General features: G+C 53.1%; 1 protein-coding gene across 7 annotated transcripts in view; it reads left to right on the top strand.

Moving 5' to 3' along the window:
- The first annotated feature begins 2,434 nt into the window (after positions 1 to 2,434).
- LOC120399449 overlaps positions 2,435 to 19,437 on the top strand; it is a 73,021-nt gene continuing 56,018 nt past the window's right edge. For 3 of the 7 annotated variants that reach the window (XM_039527694.1, XM_039527690.1, XM_039527689.1), the window contains exons 1-8: positions 2,435 to 2,630; positions 13,471 to 13,635; positions 14,307 to 14,814; positions 15,719 to 15,841; positions 16,338 to 16,417; positions 16,836 to 16,941; positions 17,373 to 17,468; positions 18,200 to 18,304. In XM_039527694.1, the coding sequence (XP_039383628.1) occupies positions 14,308 to 14,814; positions 15,719 to 15,841; positions 16,338 to 16,417; positions 16,836 to 16,941; positions 17,373 to 17,468; positions 18,200 to 18,304 (1,017 nt within the window). In that variant the 5' untranslated portion in view covers positions 2,435 to 2,630; positions 13,471 to 13,635; position 14,307. Of the gene's footprint in view, positions 2,631 to 13,470; positions 13,636 to 14,306; positions 14,815 to 15,266; positions 15,371 to 15,718; positions 15,842 to 16,337; positions 16,418 to 16,835; positions 16,942 to 17,372; positions 17,469 to 18,199; positions 18,305 to 19,437 lie in introns of all 7 variants that reach the window. The other 4 variants (XM_039527695.1, XM_039527691.1, XM_039527693.1 and 1 more) reach the window with 4 other exon arrangements.

The following is a 19,437-nucleotide window of genomic DNA, read 5'->3' as shown; positions in this document are numbered from 1 at the left end:
TCCATGAATTTATCCAGTGCTTTTTTGAACCCAGTTATACTTTTCCAACACATCTCATGGCAAAGAGTTCCACAGGTTAATTGTGCATTGTGTGAAAAAATAAATCCTCTTGTTTGTATTAAAACTGCTGCCTGTTAATTTCATAGGGTGACCCCTCTTTTTTGTATTGTGGGAAAGGGAAATAATACTTCTCTATTCACTTTTTCTACACCATTCATTATTTTATAGACCTCTATTGTATCACCCTTTAATCATTTCTTATTATTTTCTATCGCTTTCCTGATGGTTCCTAACATTGTTAGTCTTTTTGAGCACTACTGTGCATTGACCTGAAGTTTTCAAAGAACTATCCACATGAGAAGGGCAAACAGTGTGTGGCACCCTGGCACCCCAATATTCACCATTGTCATGTAATTACGATATGTTTTGTACAAAGTATGCATTGTGAGGTATCATTCTCAATGTCTTGATCTGCTAGACAGTAATATTTTGTTGGATTGTATGTGCTATAGTCGAATGTGAAGTTATGCAGTTTAGCTCTGTATCTGTTACTGAAACATGTCGTGAGACTGAAAACACCCACTAGCAGCCTTTCAGGTACAACAGTAAAAAGGCAAATCAGTGTTAATGGCTTATTGAGGAAATGCACATAAGCACAAGGATTACCCCAGGAACTGTGTACAATAGAAACCTCTCAGAGACAGCACTACACAATGGGACTTGTTTGACCCAGGTCACAGCAAAAGAGCATTAGAGCCAACTGGCTGACAGAAAATCTTTCTTCTGAGTGTCGTGAAGTTAAAGGACATGGAGAAGAAGAAAACCTCTACTTGGGCTGTGACTGAAGTTGGAGTAGAGAGACCAGGATAACCAGGGCTAGGGCCCAGGATTGGCTATCAAGAGACCTGCCATTTTCTATTCCTGGCTTTTTGACCATGAGTGAATCTCTTTGCCGCTGTGTGCCTCAGTTTCCCCAACCATAAAATAGAGCTAATCGAGGTTTTGTTTATTTCAATTTTACAGGGCTGGAGACTGAGGCATAGTTGGGGCCTGTCTACACTCTAGGTCTGTAGCCCATTTGTAAGTTGCTGACTCCCACATGTTGTTCAGAGCCTATCGACAAAACAGTTCCTAAGCATGTGTTTTTTCTGTGCTTAGGCCCTATGGAACAGCTGGATTGGACGGCCTTTTCCCGCTGTGCTGTGGGGAGCAGGTACTGGGCACTAGGGATCTGAAGAGGCTCTCAAGAACTAATTCTTGAAAATAATTGTTATCAATGAACCGGAAGCCAATATAAAATCACTGCTGATAACATTGGTGGGTGACAAAATATAGTCAGAGTGGTAATTAATGATGAGGATAGGGCAGTGATACAGAGCAATCCAGATCCCTGGTAAGCTGGACCCGTTCAAAAAAACAAGTTTGAACCAAGCCAAATGCAAGGTCCTATGCCTAGCAGCAAGGCATGCCGGCCACACCTACAGAATGGGGAAGTGTATCCAGGAAAGCAGTGACTCTGAAGAGGATTTAGGGGCCATTTTGGGCAGGCCATTCAACAGGAGCTCCCAGTGATGCTGCGGTGAACAGGGCTAAAGCCATCATTAGACGTATGAGCAGAGCCATGAGTAGGATAGGGAGATGACACAGCATCAGTGAGACTGATATTGGAATACTGCATCCAGTTTGAAAACGATGTTGAGAAATTGGAAATGGGGCAGCAAAGAACCACAAAATGCTGGAGGGCTGGAGAAAAATGCTTTCCAGTAAGCTATGGAAAGAGCTCAACTTGTTTAACTTAGAAAAGATTGAGAGGTGACTTCACTGAAGTGTTGAAGTGCCTTAATGGAGAGAAAATACAGAGTATTAAAGGGCTCATTAATCTAGCAGAGAAAGGCATAACAAGACCCAGTGGCTGGAAACTGAAAAGAGACCAATTCATATTAGAAATAATGCACAAATATTCAACAGCGAGGATGATTCACAGGAACAAACCACCAAGGGAAGTGGTGGATTCTCCATCTCTTGATGTCTTTTAATGAAGACTAGATGCCTTTTTGGAATGTGTTTGGCCAAAAACTAGCTATTGTGGTATACAGGAGGCCTGTGATATGCAGGGGGTCAGATTAGATGCTCTAATGGTCTCTTCTGGCCATAAAGTCTACTAACTGATGAAAAACTGAGTGTAGGATGGGGAGCAGCCTCTGATGTTTTACTGTCTAGCCGGCTTGCTTCCTACAAGGAGCACTCATCGAGTGGGGTGATCCACAGGGAGCAGCTCAAACATCCAAAGGGGCTGGCCAGGGGCAGGGCATGACTCCTGCAGGGGTGTGGTGGGTGTGGCAGTGACATCACAAGAGCCTGTGACAGGACTCAGCCTATTGGTCAAAGGTGGTGGGGAGGTGGTGACCTCACAAAGAGATGCTGACATCAGCAAGGTAGAACAGGGGTGCAGGGCTGGGACAACCTCGGAGACCCCTGTGGCTTTGCTGCAGCAAGTCACCTCGAGGTCTCTCCTTGAGGACTGCGAGAGAAGTCTGGTTCATATACGTGAACACAAGGAAGAAACTCTTTGGAGGTTTCTCCTTTTCTTTTACTGATTTTGTTAGAAAACAGTCGTCCCTGTTTAGAAGGTAAGAGCCTCCAAGAGGTTTGGAACCTGTTCAGTCTGATCCACCTGGTGCCAGCTGAATTCTAAGCAGAAAGAACACTAGATTAAGGTGGCAGAATTTTATTCCCCACCTAGGACTTTGTCCCTTAGAATCACTGAGGGTATTAGGGTTTCTCCTTTTTGGTTTCCCTTTTCCTTCGTCTGTCCCTCCTTTCTCTTCTTTTCTTGCTGCTTTTGTCCTTTTCCCTGCATCTGCCCCACCACCAGCTCTCATTCTGGGAGGCCCAGCCAAAAAGGTGAGGCTGAAATATTTACATCTCCAGTGAACCCCTCCAGTGGGGACCTGGGCCATTCTTTGGGCTCTTTGGTGAGAACGCTCAGCCTCCCACTCCTCAGTCTCTGACTGGCTGAGCAGGGGGTTATTGACAGGGAGGAGACTCAGGTCCTTGTTCTCTTTTAAGACCAAGCAAATAAGTCATAACCAATTATAAGTTTGACTAAATTTGCTGCTTCTCTGCATTAATTGTCTCTGAGCAGTTCATGATTCTAACATTCCAGTTTTTCTAAAATACTTCCTGAATAATTACTGTGAACTATTGTTGGTCTATAGCTCATTTGAGAGCACTTTATTCAGGTCATTCAGTGTACGAAATTCAAGATGTGATGGTTAATTTGAAAGTCAGGACTCCTGAGTCCTATTCCCAACTCTGCCACTGACTGGCTGTGTGACCTAATGTAAGGCAACTGATGCCCCATTACTAAGACTCAGTGGGGGTATTTTGGTTGGGTAGCTCCCAGTACCAAAAGAAAGGCAAAGAGTGAAATCAGGACCCTGAGACTGACAGTCCCCAGGAACAATAGGGAGAGGCCAATGCTCCAGGTCAGCCTCATTGACAGGGTGGGTGGGCTAATCAGGGAGTCAGGAGGCCTGGGTGAGTCCCGTCCTTGTAAGCTGGAATTGCCTGGGTCAGACAGAGTGGGGCCGAGCTAAGGAGAGAGCAGGGGCCCAAGCTGAGCTGGGGAGCAGAGTTGCAGCCACAGAGCCAGAGAAGCAGCCCAGGGGGCAGGAGGCAGAGCAGCATCATCAGTGCTGAGGCAGAGTGGAGCTGGGGCTGGAGCTGGAGCCAGGTGTGGTGAGCAACTGGGGCCATCCAAGGGGGCACCCTGGGCAAATGGTCCAGTGCAGAAAGATACCCCCAGACAAGGGTCCTCGCAGGCCAGACAGGGACGGGGATCTTAACCTGACGGGGGGCTGATGCTGGGAAGAAGGGTCCCACCACCCAAAGCCCGGAGGTGTGTAGCCACCACCAGAGCAAGTGTCCAACCCGCAGCATCCCTGCAGCACAGCCAGGGCCTGAGAAGGAGGCCTGGGACCTACAGGGAACAGACTGTGAAGTGCCCTGATGTCCAGAGACACTGTTTGTAATGTTCCCTGCCACAGAGCAAGGTGATGTGTTTTCCTTTAACCTTTCTCATTTTTTCTTATTCTTTTTTTAATTAATTGTTGATTAAATAACTTGCATTTGCTTTAAATTGTATGTAATGATCAGTGGGTCAGGGAGGTGCCCAGTGCAAAGAGAGTACCCCAGAGTGGGGACACCCTAGCCCTTGTCCTAGGTGACCGCAGCAGGGTTGGGGGTCGAGCCCCCTAGGAATCCTGGGCCCAGCCTTGTTGGGGTTACAAGGTCTCTGCCAGACAGAAGAGTAGAAAGGGAGTCCTCAAGGGCAGAGAGGCCTCTGGGTAAAGGAAGTGGAAGCAAGGACTCAGATTCTTTGGCTAGCCCACCTCACCAGGGTAGTGCAGAAGCCAGGAAAGTTCCCCACAATAGCAGGACCATTTCCCCGGCTTACACTAAGACAAGTCACTTCTCCTTTCTCAGCCTTAGTTTCTCCCTCTGTCAAGTAGAGATAACAATTCTCCTACCTACCTCACGGTGGGTGGAGAATGGGGATCCATTGGAGAGTGTTACTAGGAGCAGTGCAGAATATGAGGTGTCATATCACGTTGAGTCATATCAGATTATGACATAATATAATAGCTGAAAGATTCTATTTTATTTATATTTTATTATTTTGAAATTGTTAAGAGCAGCATCTACTTAGCTCAGACTGAAGCATCTCATCTAATTGTCTAGATCACAGTGTCTCCTCTTTGTGTGCGACGAGACAATTTAACACACTGTGACAAACAGGAGATGCTTTTGTTTTGCAAACAAATATTTTTGCAAAGAATTTTCATCCAACTTGTTATGATTTCAAGAAACAAAGTGGTTTAGTCTGAAAGGGATTTTCTAACAGAAAACGGTTTCCATGAAAATTTTCCCACCATCTGGATTCCTGGGCTCTATCCCTGCCTCTGGGCGGTTTCTTGTCTATTAGTTAGAACAGAAGTCAGGACTGGTGGCTTCTCTTTCTGGCTCTGCTAGCGCCTTGCTGTGTGGGACCTTGGGTAGGTCACTTCCCTTCTCTGTACTTCAGGATGCCAGTCTGTCCCATGGGAATAGGGACAATTCTCTAACCCCAGGCAGCAGTGAGCCTTGGTGAGAAGGGGCGTTAAAGCCCTCTGCAAAGGAGAAAGGGGGGTTTCCAGGTGTTGAGCGCCAAGGAATTCTAAACTTTGCTAAAATGGCTGGTCTGTGGAAAGAAGAAATGGTCAGGGACAAATTTTAACCATTGTCTTTTTAAAAACCCATTCAGGGATGTGAGTCCCACTATTTTAGTCACCTGGGGCTCTTTGCCAGGAGGAGAGAAGAATTTCCTGCCTTAGGCCTGGTCTACACTAGGACTTTAATTCGAATTTAGCAGCGTTAATTCGAATTAACCGTGCACCCATCCACACCAGGAAGCCATTTAATTCGACATAGAGAGCTCTTTAGTTCGAATTCTGTACTCCTCCGCGACGAGGGGAGTAGCGCTAAATTCGACATGGCTAGCTCGAATTAGGCTAGGTGTGGATGCAAATCGAACTTAGTAGCTCCGGGAGCTATCCCACACTGCACCACTCTGTTGACGCTCTGGACAGCAGTCCGAGCTTGGATGCTCTGACCAGCCACACAGGAAAAGTCCCGGGAAAATTTGAATTCCTTTTCCTGTCTGGACAGTTAGAATCTCATTTTGTGGTTGGACATCGGGGCGAGCTCAGCAGCACCGGCAGCAATGCAGAGCTCTCCAGCAGAGGAGTTCATGTAATCTCTGAATAGAAAGAGGGACCCAGCATAGACTGACCGGGAAGTCTTGGATCTGATCGGTGTATGGGGCGAGGAGTCTGTGCTTTCAGAGCTGCGCTCCAAAAAACGGAATGCAAAGACCTACGGGAAGGTCTCCAAAGCCATGAGAGACAGAGGATACAGGCGGGATGCAACGCAGCGCCGCGTGAAAATCAAGGACCCCAGACAAGGCTACCAAAAAATCAAAGCGGCAAACGGACGCTACGGAGCCTGCCACCACTGCCCCACCAGTGACCGTGGACTCTGACGATGGGACAGTGTCGACGGCCAGTTCCTCAGCGATGTTCGCGGACGGGGAAGATGAGGAAGGGTTTGTGGAGGACGAGGCAGGCGACAGCGCTTACAACGCTGGTTTCCCCGACAGCCAGGATCTCTTCAGCACCCTCACGGAGATCCCCCAACAACCCTCCCCGGCCATTAACCTGGACCCTGAATCAGGGGAAGGAGCAGTCGGTAAGTGCTTTAAACATGTAAACTTTTATTATTAATGGAACAGGAATCTGAACTATGTGTAAAGGAGGTCTCTATATATATGGGGATAGAATAGAAATCCTCCTGGGAGATCTCCACAAAGCTCTCCTGGAGGTAATCGAAAAGCCTCCGCAGGAGGTTCCTGGGGAGAGCTGCCTTATTGGGTGCTCCGTGGTAGCACACCTTTCCGCGCCAGGCTTTCATGAGGTACTCAGGGAGCATTGCCTCCCCGAGCACGGCTGCATAGGCCCCTGGTTTGTGCTGGCTTTCACGCAGCATGCGCTCTCTATCTCCTTCAGTGACCCTCCTCAGGGCGATCTCGCTCTGCGACTCCTGCATCTAATTAGGAAAATTACCGTAATGTTACGCCTGGTCCAAAGTATTTTTAAAAAATCTCTGGACAGACGGCATAGCAGAGAGTCGGCACGCTGCTGCGTGACAAGCGTAACGGAAAGCCAAAGAATCAAATGGACGCTCATGGAGGGGGGGGAAATGAGGACGCAAGCCCTCCCACACTTCCCGCTGTGTCCGAAAATCATTTGCATTCTTGGCTGAGCTCCAAATGCTTCTAGGGTCAAACACAGTGTCCGCGATGGTTCAGGGCATAGCTCGTCAATGTACAGCCACCCCCCACCCCCAGAAGGAAAAGGGAAAGAAATCATCTCTTGACGCTTGTAAATGTCACCCTATGTGTACTGAATGCTGCTGGTAGACGCGATGCTGCGGCACGCTATGGTAGCATCCTCGCCCCCCCTCCCCGCCTCATGGGTGACTGATGGTGCAAAATGACTGGTATCCGTCCTCATCATCAGCCTTGCGATAGATGGTGTAGTGCAATAGGACTGCTACCTGTCCTCGTCATCAGCCCATAAGTAGACGGCCTGCTAACCGTCTTCATCATAGCAACAGGGGGCTGAGCTCTATCAGCCCCCACCCTTCATGTGTAAAGAAAAGATTCTGTACTGCCTGGACTATCATAGCAGCTGGAGGCTGCCTTACCCTCATTTCATTTCCCTAACAAGTCACTGTTTCTTATTCCTGCATTCCTTATTACTTCAGCATACAAATGGGGGGACACTACAATGGTAGCCCAGGAAGGCTGGAGGAGGAGGGAAGCAACAGGTAGGGTTGTTGCAGGGGCACCCCTGTGAATGGCACACAGTTCATCATTCCTGCGGGATCTGACACAGAGTGGCTGTGCTCTGTAGTTCTCTGATACACTGCAACCCTAGTACAGTTGCCCCATATTCTAGGCGGGACTGTTTCTATTTTTAGATACCATAAAGGAGGGATTGACTCAGGGAGTCATTCCCAGTTTTGTCTTTTGCGCCCCCGGCTGATCTCAGCCAGGGGCACCTATGACAGCAGCAGAAGGTGTAGTGCAATAGGACAGCTACCCATCATCACCTTGCCAATTTACATTGGCGTGGTTGATAGTGCAATATGGCTGATAACCATCTCTGCTGTCATGCAAAAGCAAATGAATGCTGCTGTGTAGCACTGCTGAATCGCCTCTGTCCGCAGCATCTAGTACACATATGGTGACAGTGACAAAAGGCAAAACAGGCTCCATGGTTGCCACGCTATGGCGTATGCCAGGGCAATCCAGGGAAAACGGGTTTGAAATGATTGTCTGGCATTGCTTTCCCGGAGGAAGGAATGACTGACTACATTTACCCAGAACCACCCGCGACAATGAAATTTGCACCATCAGGCACTGGGATCTCAACCCAGAAGTGCAAGGGTCGGGGGACACTGCGATGGGGTGGAACAGGGGCAGAGTTTATGCTTTCAGGATTGCCTGCTGCAGGAGTGCGGACGAGATAGGTGCTGTGCATGGTGTTGTTCACAGACACAGACTAGACTGTGTTCATTGTTCGGAAAAATGTATCTTTGCAAGGAATTCACTACCTTTTTCCCATCACACAGCTTCGACTGTCTCCAGACCTGCCACAGCATCCCCCTCACAGAGGCTGGCAAAGATTAGGCGGTGAAAGAGAAAGACAGTGGACGAGATGATCGCTGAAGTTATGGGGTGCTCCTGAGCCGAGGCGGACCAGCAGAGCCAGTGGAGGGAGACCCTCTCTCTGTACCAGCGCTCACACAGCGAACAGGAGGAGAGATGGCGTGAGGAAGACAAGCAGGCGACTCAAACGCTGCTTGGACTAATGAGGGAGCAAACGGACACGCTCCGGCGCCTTGTGGATGTTCTGCAGGACCGCAGCCAGGAGGACAGAGCCCCCCCGCAGTGTATCTGCAACCGCCCTCCCCCGCCACAAAGTCCCATACCTCCCGTCACCCAAAGTAACCAGAAGGAGTGGCGCCAGGGGCCGTGAAAACTGTCACTGCACCCCAGCAGAGTGCTCAAGTACCCAAAAGCGCTCATACCCTAATTTTTTAGAATTCCTTCCCTTCCTGACTCACCCTAGCCCCAATCCCAGTTTCATACCCTGACTGGTTAATTATTAAAAATACTTTGCTGTTAATTACTGTTTCCGTCATGCTTTTTTACACAACGCTGCGTTTGAAGGGGTGGGTGGGTGGGTGGGTGGGGAAGGGGGTAGGGTATTGCATAGGACAGTCACCTTTAGCAGGGTACAGAGATGGGAGCAGGATCAGCAGCAGGTCACACACACAGTGCAGTCAGTAGGCACCCTGGTCGGTATGGGAGGTGGTTTGCAGGTTCTGTGTGGGTGGGCGGGTACGTGACTTTGTAGCGGGGGAGGGTGGTTACAGATCTCATGCAATGGTCCCTGTCCTGGACCACAGAGCCACGCAGCAGAGGAATCTGTATCCGTCCTCCCCCGCCACAAGGCCACATAGCCCCCGCACACAGAGTCCCAAAAAGGAGGGATGGCAGGCTCCGTTGAAACAACCAGTCCGGCACTGCAGACCGCCTGTCATTCCTCGAGTTTAGAGGTGGTCTTTACATCACTGCACACCCTACCCAGCACAGTCTGCGTCCCAGTTTCAACCATTTAATGCAAAGTCATCAATAAAGAAACCTTTGTAAAGTTACAGTGGAACATGTATTTTATTTTTAAACGTGTGTTGGAAGTGGGGGAAGCGGGGTGGACGGAGTATGTAACTGCAGATGCTAGTCAACAGTAACTTGGTAAAGAAACAGGGGCAGGTTCAGCTTCTCTGTAAAGAAACTGAACAGTCACAGGTCACGCTGCTCGCTGCTTGCTGGTACTTGAAGAGTTCCTTGTTGCTGTGCAAGGCGCCTGCATAGGGCTTCACGAGCCAGGGCATTAGCGGGTAGGCTGGGTCCCCGAGGATCACTGTAGGCATCTGCACATCCCCAAGAGTTATTTTGTGGTCCGGGAAGAAACTACCTTCCTGCAGGCGTCTAAACAGAGCAGAGTTCCTGAAAACACACGCGTCATGAACTTTGCCTGGCCACCCGACGTTGATGTTGGTAAAACATCCCCCATGGTCCACCAGTGCTCGCAGCACCATTGAAAAGTAGCCCTATTTCTCAGCAGCTGACTGTGGAAGAGGTGGACGATAAGGTGCGAGGAGTTGACAACGGCCATAACTGCAGCGGGCTCCGTGCTCGCAGTGCTGTGGCGCCCGCGCTGTCACTGAGCAGAAAAGTGCATGAACAGATTGCCCGCAGGCGCTTTCGGGGAGGGAGGGAGGGCGTGATTGACGGTTCAATGATGACAATTACCCAAAACCACCCTTGACACATTTTTTCCCCCAGCATGCATTGGGGGGAAATCCCAGAATTCCAATGGGCAGCGGGGAGTGTGGGAACTGTGGGATAGCTTCCCACAGTGCACCGCTTCCAAAATCGACACTGGCCCCGTTACTGTGGACTCACACAGTCGAATTAGTGTATTTAGTGTGGATACACAAATTCGACTTCATAACGTCGATTCCACAAATTCGACTTAAGTTGATTCGAAATAGTCTTGTAGTGTAGAAATACCCGCAATGTTTGTGGCCTTAATAAACCAGGTGCCATGCACCAGTTCTCTTCTGAGATCCCAGAAAAAGAATATCTTCCCATCCAGTAACAAGATAGGACCTATCTTTAAAAGGGGAACAAACAGAATCCCGGGACTTACAGACTAGCCAGCCTCACTTCTATGCCTGGAAAGATAATGGAACAAATGATTAAACAATCAGTTTGTCAGCACCTACAGGATAATTGGGTGATCAGGACTAGTGAGCATGGATTTGTCAAGAACAAATTGTTCCAAACCAATCCTATTTCCTTCTTGGACAGGGTTACGGGCCTAGTGGAGGTGGGTAAACAGTAGATGTGATCTATCTTGGTGTTAATAAGGCTTTTGACACAGTCCCATAGGACATTCTCACAAGCAAACTAGGGAAATGTGGTCTAGATGCCATTAGTATAATGAGAGTGCACAACGGGTTGGAAGCCCATACTCAAAGAGTCCTTCTCCACGTCTGGCTGTCCAACTGAAACCTAGTGGTTCCGGAAGGGATCAGTCTGGGGTCTGGTATAATTCAATATTCTCATTAATGATTTGAAAAATGGAGTGGAGCATATGCTTATAAAATTTGCAGATGATACCAAGCACTTTGGAGCACAGGATTAGAATTCAAAACGCCTTTAACAAATTGGAGAATTGGTCTCCTTGAGCTAAGCTCCAGGCTGGGCCTCTCTCTATAGATTGGGCTGAAGTGAAACCCCAGAGCCAAACACTTCTCCTCCTGGGCAATATGCGCTGACCTTTAATGGGCAGATGCTGCTTAGCACTGACAGAGCAGCTTTTCCTGGGGGATTCTCCCACATTTCCAATAGTGGGAAAAAAATTAAAACCCCATTTGACTGTTGGGGACAGAGCCATAGAGCGGGGGAGCAACTTGCCCAAAGTCTCACAGGTCAATAGGAAAACCAGCAATGGAACCCAGGAGCAGGGCCGCCCAGAGGATTCCAGGGGCCCGGGGTCTTCGGCAGCGGGGGGCCCTTCCGTTTCGGGACCCGCCGCCGAAGTGCCCCGAAGACCTGCGGCGGGGGCCCCCCCCGCCACCGAATTACCGCTGAAGCGTGACCCGCCGCCGAAGTGCAGCCCGGTCTTTGGCGGTAATTCTGCGGCGGGGGTCCCTGCCGCGGGTCTTCGGGGCACTTCGGCGGCGGGTCCCGGAACGGAAGGGCCCCCCGCCGCCGAATTACCGCTGAAGACTGAGCTGAACTTTGGCGGCGGGTCCCGCTCCGTCTTCGGCGGTAATTCGCCAGCGGGGGGTCCTTCCGCCCCGGAGAGGAAGGATCCCCCCGCCGGCGAAGACTGGGAGCGAAGAAGCTCCTGCGCCCGGCCCCGCAAGAGTTTTCTGGGGCCCCCCGGAGCGAGTGAAGGACCCCGCTCCAGGGGCCCCGAAAAACTCTGGTTGGGGCCCCTGTGGGGCTCGGGGCCTGGGGCAAATTGCCCCTCTTGCCCCCCCCTCTGGGCGGCCCTGCCCAGGAGTCCAGCCTCACAATGCCCTGGTCCAGTCACTGCAGCAGAGCACACTCCCTCTCAAAGGCAGGGGGACCAGACATGAGGGCCTGGTTGTAATTGCAGCTGTGGGAGGGAGTGTGCAGCAGTGGTTAGTGAAGGGGCCTGGAAATAAGTGTTAGGATATAGATATTCAAGCCTGTCTGCAAAGGCCTATACTTTAAGAATTTAGGTGTATTCTTATCACTTTAGTTATAGAGGTATAAAAGAAAGAATCAAAGATCACTGTCTGTGTAATGGCCTTCTCTTACTGTGACAGGCTAAGGCCTTCAGCTAAGATGTAGTTAGGCAGCCATAAGCTGGGAAGTGTATGGTCACATCCTCACATTCCAAACTAGTCACATTGAAATAAGGTGCTATTGGGCTATTAGGAATACAATCCTGCCCTGATATTTCTATCACCTCCAGAGAAAGGGAAGAGCCTAGAAGATAGCATCCTGTCTGGCAAGAACTCACTTATCAATAGACACATCTGGAAAACCCTTATGTCTGTATAGATGTAGTTGTGAAATTCTCACTTCTGTATTGTTTTGTATGTTTATTTGCATGGTCTCTGTCTGGTTCTGTGATTGTTTCTGTCTGTTGTATAATTAATTTTGTTGGGTGTAAACCAATGAAGGTGTTGGACTATAATTGGTTAAATAACCATGTTACAATACGTTAGGATTGGTTAGTTAAATTGAGGGGTGGCTCCAGGCCCCAGCACGCTGAGCGCGTGCTTGGGGCGGCATGCTGCGGGGGGCGCTCTGCCGGTCGCTGGGAGGTCGGCAGGCAGGGTGCCTTTGGCAGCATGCCTGCGGAGGGTCCGCTGGTCCTGCGGCTCCGGTGGACCTCCCGCAGGCGTGCCTGCGGAGGGTCCGCTGGTTCCTCAGCTTCGGTGGACCTCCAGCAGGCTCCACCGAAGCTGCGGGACCAGCGGACCCTCCGCAGGCACGCCTGCGGGAGGTCCACTGGAGCCGCAGGACCAGCGAGCGGCAGAGCGCCCCCACGGCATGACGCCGTGCTTGGGGCGGCGAAATGTCTAGAGTCGCCCCTGGTTAAATTTCAGTAAAATGATTGGTTAATGTATAGCTAAGCAGAATTCAAGTTTTACTTCCTGATTGACTGCAGACTATATAGTAAGGGGGGTGGAAATGGGAACAGGGACTGGGGATGGGGGAATTGGGATCATGTTTTGCTAAAGGGGGAAATGGGAACAGGGGATGGGAACAGAAACAGGGACACAGACAAGGCTCTGTGGTGTCAGAGCTGGGAAGGGGGACACTAAGGAAGGAAACTGGAATCATGCTTGCTGGAAGTTCACCCCAATAAACATCAAATTGTTTGCGCCTTTGGACTTTGGGTATTGTTGCTCTCTCTTCATGCGAGAAGGACCAGAGAAGTAAGAGGGTGAAGGAATAAGGGTGAAGGAATAATACCGGTAATAAGGACTGCTGGGTCCCATCCATGGCTCTGACACTTGGTATGGCCCTGAGCCAGTAGCTTCCCCTCCCCAGGCCCATTTCCCATCAGGGTTGGGGTCCTGTCCCTATAGCCCAGGGGGGTTGGGAGGCTCCAGGAAGGTGTGCAAAGTGCCAGGATGTCAGGAGCTGGGAGGCACTGTCACCCCCGCACTAGGGCAGTGTTCTGCACCCACCTCTGCTGGCTGAGTTTCTCCATCCCTTGGCAATAAGACAGACTCTTGTTTTCACAGCCAGTCGATCGCTCAGTGTCATCACCCTGCCTGCTGGCTGGGCAGGGTAACTCCTCAGGTCACCACCCTCTCTAGGCTGCCTTGGGCTTGGAGAGGGAGGAGGAGGGCGAGGGACAGCTGGCAACCCTGAACATCCACCATCCATCGCTCCATCACCTACAGCAAGTGAGTAGCATTAGGGTTCCTCGGTGGCTTCCCTTGTCTGTCTGGGGAGAGGCAGAAAGAGAAAGAATCTCTCCCAAAGGAGATTGGATTTGCAAAAAGCCCCCAGGAGCCCCTCACTCTCAGACTGGTCAGGGGCTTCTCCAGAGCCGTGTCCAGTGTGTTTGGAAATGTCCCAACAATGGGGCTCCCAGCCCTTCCCTTGTGGGAAACTGTTCCCCAGGCTGAGAGTCCTGTGAGCTGTTGAGCATGGAAATCAATGGGAAACGAGGGGGCCCTGGGCTTCCTGTGCCAAGGGACTTTGTGACTTTGATGTGGTGAATGGTTTCCCAGGAGAAGTCAGGACCCTTGGGGTCTGTTCCTTCTCTAGCCTGGGTGGGAGTGTGGCCTGGGACGGCACAAGGGGGCTCCTTGTCCAAAGTAACCAATGATCTTTGTGATTGACCTCACTGCTCTAAAAGGAGGAGACTCCCTGGGTATTGCAGCACAAGGGATGATGAGATGCAGATCATACAGTGAACTCCTGCCCGTGTGTGTAGCTTGCACTCCCTGCACCCCTGTGGGGGGAGGAGGAGCTGCTCTGACTGCAGCAGGGATGGGGAGGGACCAAAAAGGCCCTTTAGTGAGAGGCTGCCTTGACCCCAGACTCACGCCTGCTCCCCGCTCGGTTCCAGGATGTCCAGGCTCCTGAGGATGTTCAGGAAAAAGGACTGTAGGTGGCCCCAGAGCCTGAGGGAAGCACCTGCCATCTTCCCCTGGAGCAGAGCAGCCCCTCTGTCCCTGCTGGCGGGGAAGAAGCTCCCAGCCGGACCAGGAGGTGGAAGTGCCCAGCCTTCTGACAGAGGAAACCCGCTCCCAGCGCAGGCGCTGAGGCAGTGGCCAGGCCCCAATAGAGCTGGCCCAGGATGCAGCTGGGCAGGCAGGACCCAGCCCAGGAAGGAAGCCGGGCAGGATGTCTCTGGGGCTTGTTGTGTGGACAGCACCAGCCCCAGGAGCCCAGCCCCGATTCCCAGCAGGAGGCATTGCCCTGTCCGGTCACTGAGGATCTTCCAGGCTCCCCAGGGCAGGAGGTGGAGGATCCCTGTCCCAGCACCAGCAGCTCGGCCCGCTCCCCATGGGACAGCAGCAGCACCTGGGACTCAGGCAGCAGTGAGGCCGATGGACGCCGCTGCTTTGTTCCAGGTGAGGGGCCAGGCTGGGCTCAGGGAGGGGTGAGGATGGGGCTGTGAACACCCTGGGCCCAGGCACTCGACCAGTGCTAAGGGGGCAGGTCCCCAGCCCAGGTGTCTGGTCTGAGCCACATGAACCCCACTGACACCAGCAGCAGTCACAGAGCTGCCCCTGCAGCAAGGGGCCTGGGGGTAGGGGAGCTGCTGCCACTTTGGTCCCTGATGCTCTGGGGGGCAGGTACTTCCCAGGGAGTCCAGGACAGTGTCAGGGGGGCTCTCTGCTAGGGGCTCCTGAAGCTGTTGGGGGCTGAAGGTGCATACATGAGAGGGAGAAGTGTGGGGCCCGATCTGCTCTAGGTCCCTGAGGTGGAAGGGGGAATATTAACCCTGCTCTCCCCACCATGCCCCTGTCCTTCCCCCGAGTGGCATCAGGAGTCACCCTGTCCCCTTCTCTTCCTGGTGCAGGGACCCCCAGGGACTCAGAGGATGAGGAGGAGGAAAGGGTGGATATGGCCACAGTGGCGGTTGCTCTCAAAAACATCCAAGAGCAGCTCCAGGGCTGAAAAAAGGTACAAACGTTCTCCAGCTGTGCTGGAACCGAGATTGTCCTGGTCCTTCCCAGCATCCCTACCCCCTGCAGAGAGTCTTGTCCCCAATGATCCACCACTCCTAATGGGGACCTTTCTCCTCCATGATCTGGGACCCCCAAGATGAGGGTGTTTGTCACATACCAGCTAGGGTCTCCTCCCCCCACAGGCACTGTCCCAGTTCCTGACCCTGCTTGTGTAGGAGTTGTGGACAATGGTTGGGTCCCCACTCTCCCCAATTCAGGCCTGAGTCCTGCAGCTGGTGTGGGTGGGGCAGGGAGGTCCTTGGCTAACTGGCTCTCTCTCCAACCCCACTCCTGGTGGGTGCAGGATGAGGCCCAGCAGCTCATGTTCCTGCACACCATCCACCCCGTGTGTCTCGCTGCACAACAGAGATGGCAGGACACATTGGAGCCACACTGCTGCAAGGCAGCTGTGGTGGAGAGGATTGTGGTGAGCGAGACACGGCGCAGGGCAGCTGGAGGGAGGAGAGAGACATGGGAGGGGCAGGGGTCTCCCCAGGCCAATGGATGGGGGATGGCTGGTGCTGGAGGGGCAGCTGAGAACAGGGATTGCTGGGGCTGAAGATTGGGGAGAAGAGAAGGGGGAAATTCTGAGATTGGTCACTAGTGGGCAGTGGGGGAATCGTGGGGCTAGAGGGCAGCTGAGGCTGAGGAACAAGGAATCAGATAGTCCCAGCTTGGTAGTCAGGATGGTGTTGGATGGGGGCAGTTTTGACAGGCAGGAGGGAAGAAGGGGAAGAGCCCCAAGCTGTGCAGGAGTCCTGGCAGGGGGCCAAGTTTGATGGGCAGGAAGGAATCAGAGGAGTGGGAGGCAGCTGGGGGGATCCTGCTGGCTGTGTGGGGTGCTGGCTGTGTAATCTCCTCACTGGGAAGTGTCAGTGAGGCCCAAATCTCACATGCTCCTTTGTCTCCTTTGGGTCTCACAGGAGCTCATTGAGGAGCTGCCTGATAACTCTCCACCCGGCGGCGTCCTCGCTAACTCCCTGATTGCTGTGGGCAACCTCAGGTACCAAGACCCTCCCGCCCGGTTCCCCTAACCCCGGTGCTGCTCAGGCCCAGGGCTGGGAGTCGCTGCCCCTCCCACTCCCAGGTCACCTCCCAAGGGTGGCTCCTCTGGCTAAGGTGGCGGGAAGGTTCCCTCTCTCCTGGCTGGGCTGTTCTTTTCGCTCCAGTAACATTACGGGGGCCTTGGGGAGAGGCTCACTCCCGGGGTCAAATACAGGAGGGGCAGCAAGGCCCAGGGAACAGGTGCTATTCCTGCCATGCCACTGTCTGTGAGGCCTTGGCCTTGTCATTCCCTGGCTCGGTGCCTCAGTTTCCATTCTTTCCAGCCTCTGCCTATTTCCCTGCAGTTTCACATCTATGTTGGTGCCAGTCCCACCCCCGCGCTGCACAGTCTAATACCGGCTCCTCTCTCTTGCCAGCACCATGACACCTGCCCTGGAGCCAGAGCTGGAGAAGCACCTCCTGCGATCTGCCCTGCATGCCAACTTCACCCTGGGCACGGAGAAGGACACCACCCAAGTCCAGGTACATCGTCCTACTCCTCTCTGCCAGGAGCAGCCTCTGGTCCCTGCTCCCTTGATTCGCTGGAGCTCCAGAGATAGGGGTGGGGTGGGCAGAGATGGAACAAGCTGCAGGGTTGGATCCTTCCCTCCAGGAGGGATGAAATTACCCCTCCCTGGGGGATTCCTTCCTTCCACATGGTGTGTTTTGCCCAGCAGCCCAGCTTCCATACTCTGCTGCTTCTGCAGAGACCTGCTAAGGTCATGGATTGAAGAGCCAGCTGTCCCCCTGCCATGAATCCTGGCTAATTGCCTGCAGTAGGATGTGAATGAGAGAGGCCACGATACGTGCTTGGGGGTCTCACTGGTGCTTCCCAGAGAACCCTCTTCCCATTTTGTGGCAGGTGTAGCCCCAGTTTCCCTAACTCTGACCCATGGCTCTCGCTTGCTTCGCAGGCTCTGCACAAGGTATTGCCAGAACTCCTGGATGCCATGCTGGGGAACCTGCTGGCAGAGTCCCCAGACATCAACAGGCTCCACTACATCTTGGAAGTGAGCCCCATGAGGAGGGGCGAGGGGTAATTTTACCTTAACTCTTAGATCCATTTTCCAGTCTGTCCTCCTAGCTGGGTCCCCAGTGGGCCATCCTTGGTCGGGCCAGTCAGTGCAATGCAGTGTCAGGACCTTCCTCCTTGAAGGTCAGAGGAAGGAGCTGGGACTTCAAGCCAGAGCTCTGCCTGGTTCTATTGAGCACTAACCTCAGGGCCCCTGGCTGGTGTGGGGAGTGAAAGTCTGAACCATCCCCTCTCTCCCCGCCCCATGAGTGCCAGGAGATGGTCCTCAGGAAGAGGCACAGGCTCCTTCCTAGAGAAACAGGAGGAGCCCAGGGAATCAGCCCTTCTCCCCGGGCTCTGAGATTCCTGAGGAGATTGTGTTCACAGTCACTCACTTCATCCCACCAAGGGCTCGAGAGCCAGGGAGGTGGGAGGGGTCTCCTTCCTTGTGAGTTCTTTCAGGAATTCAGGGAGGGTGGGACCCCCAAGCACAGGGAGGGTGGGACCCTGACACTGAATATTGTCTCAGTCTAGAGAGACAGTGACAAGTTGTGACCTGCAGGATACAAGCATCATCCTGGGGCAACAATCCCCTTCTAAATCTCTGTGATCAATGAATCAACTACTCCACCTCCACACAATGTCTCAGCCCCCTTGGGATGGGGAGGGGCTCATTTGCACAGCATGTGCACCTGCCCATTGATCCTGACCTGCCTCCTTCCCCCACAGCACATCAACTTCTGGTTCATGTCCAGAGTATCCCAGAAGAGAGCCAGGGCCATTAGGAGCAGCACGGCCCTGCTCAGATCCACCATCACTCTCTCTGAGTTTGACGTAAGTGACCTCTGACCCCAGCTTCCTGACTCCAGGCGTAGGCGGGCTGGCTCCAACTGGCTGTAGGATCTGCTGCTTCAGGGGCTGTGGGTTAGGAGTGTTCCTCTTGGGGAGGCAGAGGCAGAGCAGGGAATGAGCTTGGCTTGAGTCACGTTCTTCTTTTCCTGGTTATTTGGTGACCCTGGGCCTTTGACGGGATGATGCTCCAGCCCCTGCTCCAGCCAGGTTTGTACCTGGCCTTGGAACCCTTTTTGCCATCCTGAAGCAGCTCTAGTCTTCCTTGCGGGCAGAGAAAATGAAGGGTTTAGCTCTAGTTCCTCTCCCCCCAGCATCTCCTGCAGAGGGGCTGAGGGGAAGGAGAGTCCTGGCAGTGGCATAGCCAGGTGGAGGGAACAGGGGGAGCAATAAAAAAAAAAAAGGCGCCACCCGCTGCGGCGCTTTTACTCACCCGGCGGCGCTCCGGGTCTTCAGCAGCAGACCCTTCACTCACTCCGGGTTTTTTCGGCGGCACTGAAGGTCCTGCCGCCGAAGACCCGGAGGCTTTGGGAGGCAGGAGCTGGGGGGGACACTTTTGGGGGCCCCGCAGGCCCAGAGTGGCCCAGGGGATTAGCGGGAGATGGGGAGCAGCCCACTCTGCTTCCCTCACCCCAGCCCCAGCCGTGTCGCTCGGAGGAGGGGCCTTGGGGGAAGGGATCTCCCCTGCACTCACTGGCAGCGGAGCAGCCCAGCCCCAGCCCGCTCCACTCCACCAGCTCCCAGCCGCGGCGCTCCGCTTCCTGCCACTGGTGAGTGCAGGGGAGGGAGGACCTTTCCCCAGCCCCCCTCCTCCCCACGCAACATGGCTGGGGTAGGGGCAGGGGCAAGGAAAGCGGAGCGGGCTGGGGCCCCGTTGCTCCGCTTCCCGCCTCCGGTGAGTCTGTGGGTGGGGAGGAGGGACCTTTTCCCCAATCCCCCAGTCCCGTCCCCCACGACACGGCTGAGGCCTGGGGAAGGAAAGTGGAATGGGCTGGCGCCGTGTCACTCCAGTTCCCGCCGCCAGTGAGTGCAGTGGGGCGTCCTTTCCCCATCCTCCTTGCACTCACTGGCAGTGGGAAGCGGAGCGATGTGGCTGGGAGCTGGCAGAGTGGAGCGGG

The sequence above is a fragment of the Mauremys reevesii genome, linkage group 2 (genome assembly GCF_016161935.1).
Source record: "Mauremys reevesii isolate NIE-2019 linkage group 2, ASM1616193v1, whole genome shotgun sequence".
Taxonomy (NCBI): domain Eukaryota; kingdom Metazoa; phylum Chordata; order Testudines; family Geoemydidae; genus Mauremys; species Mauremys reevesii.
Note: the sequence above shows the minus strand (reverse complement) of the source record. Positions and strands in the feature narration are given on the sequence as shown.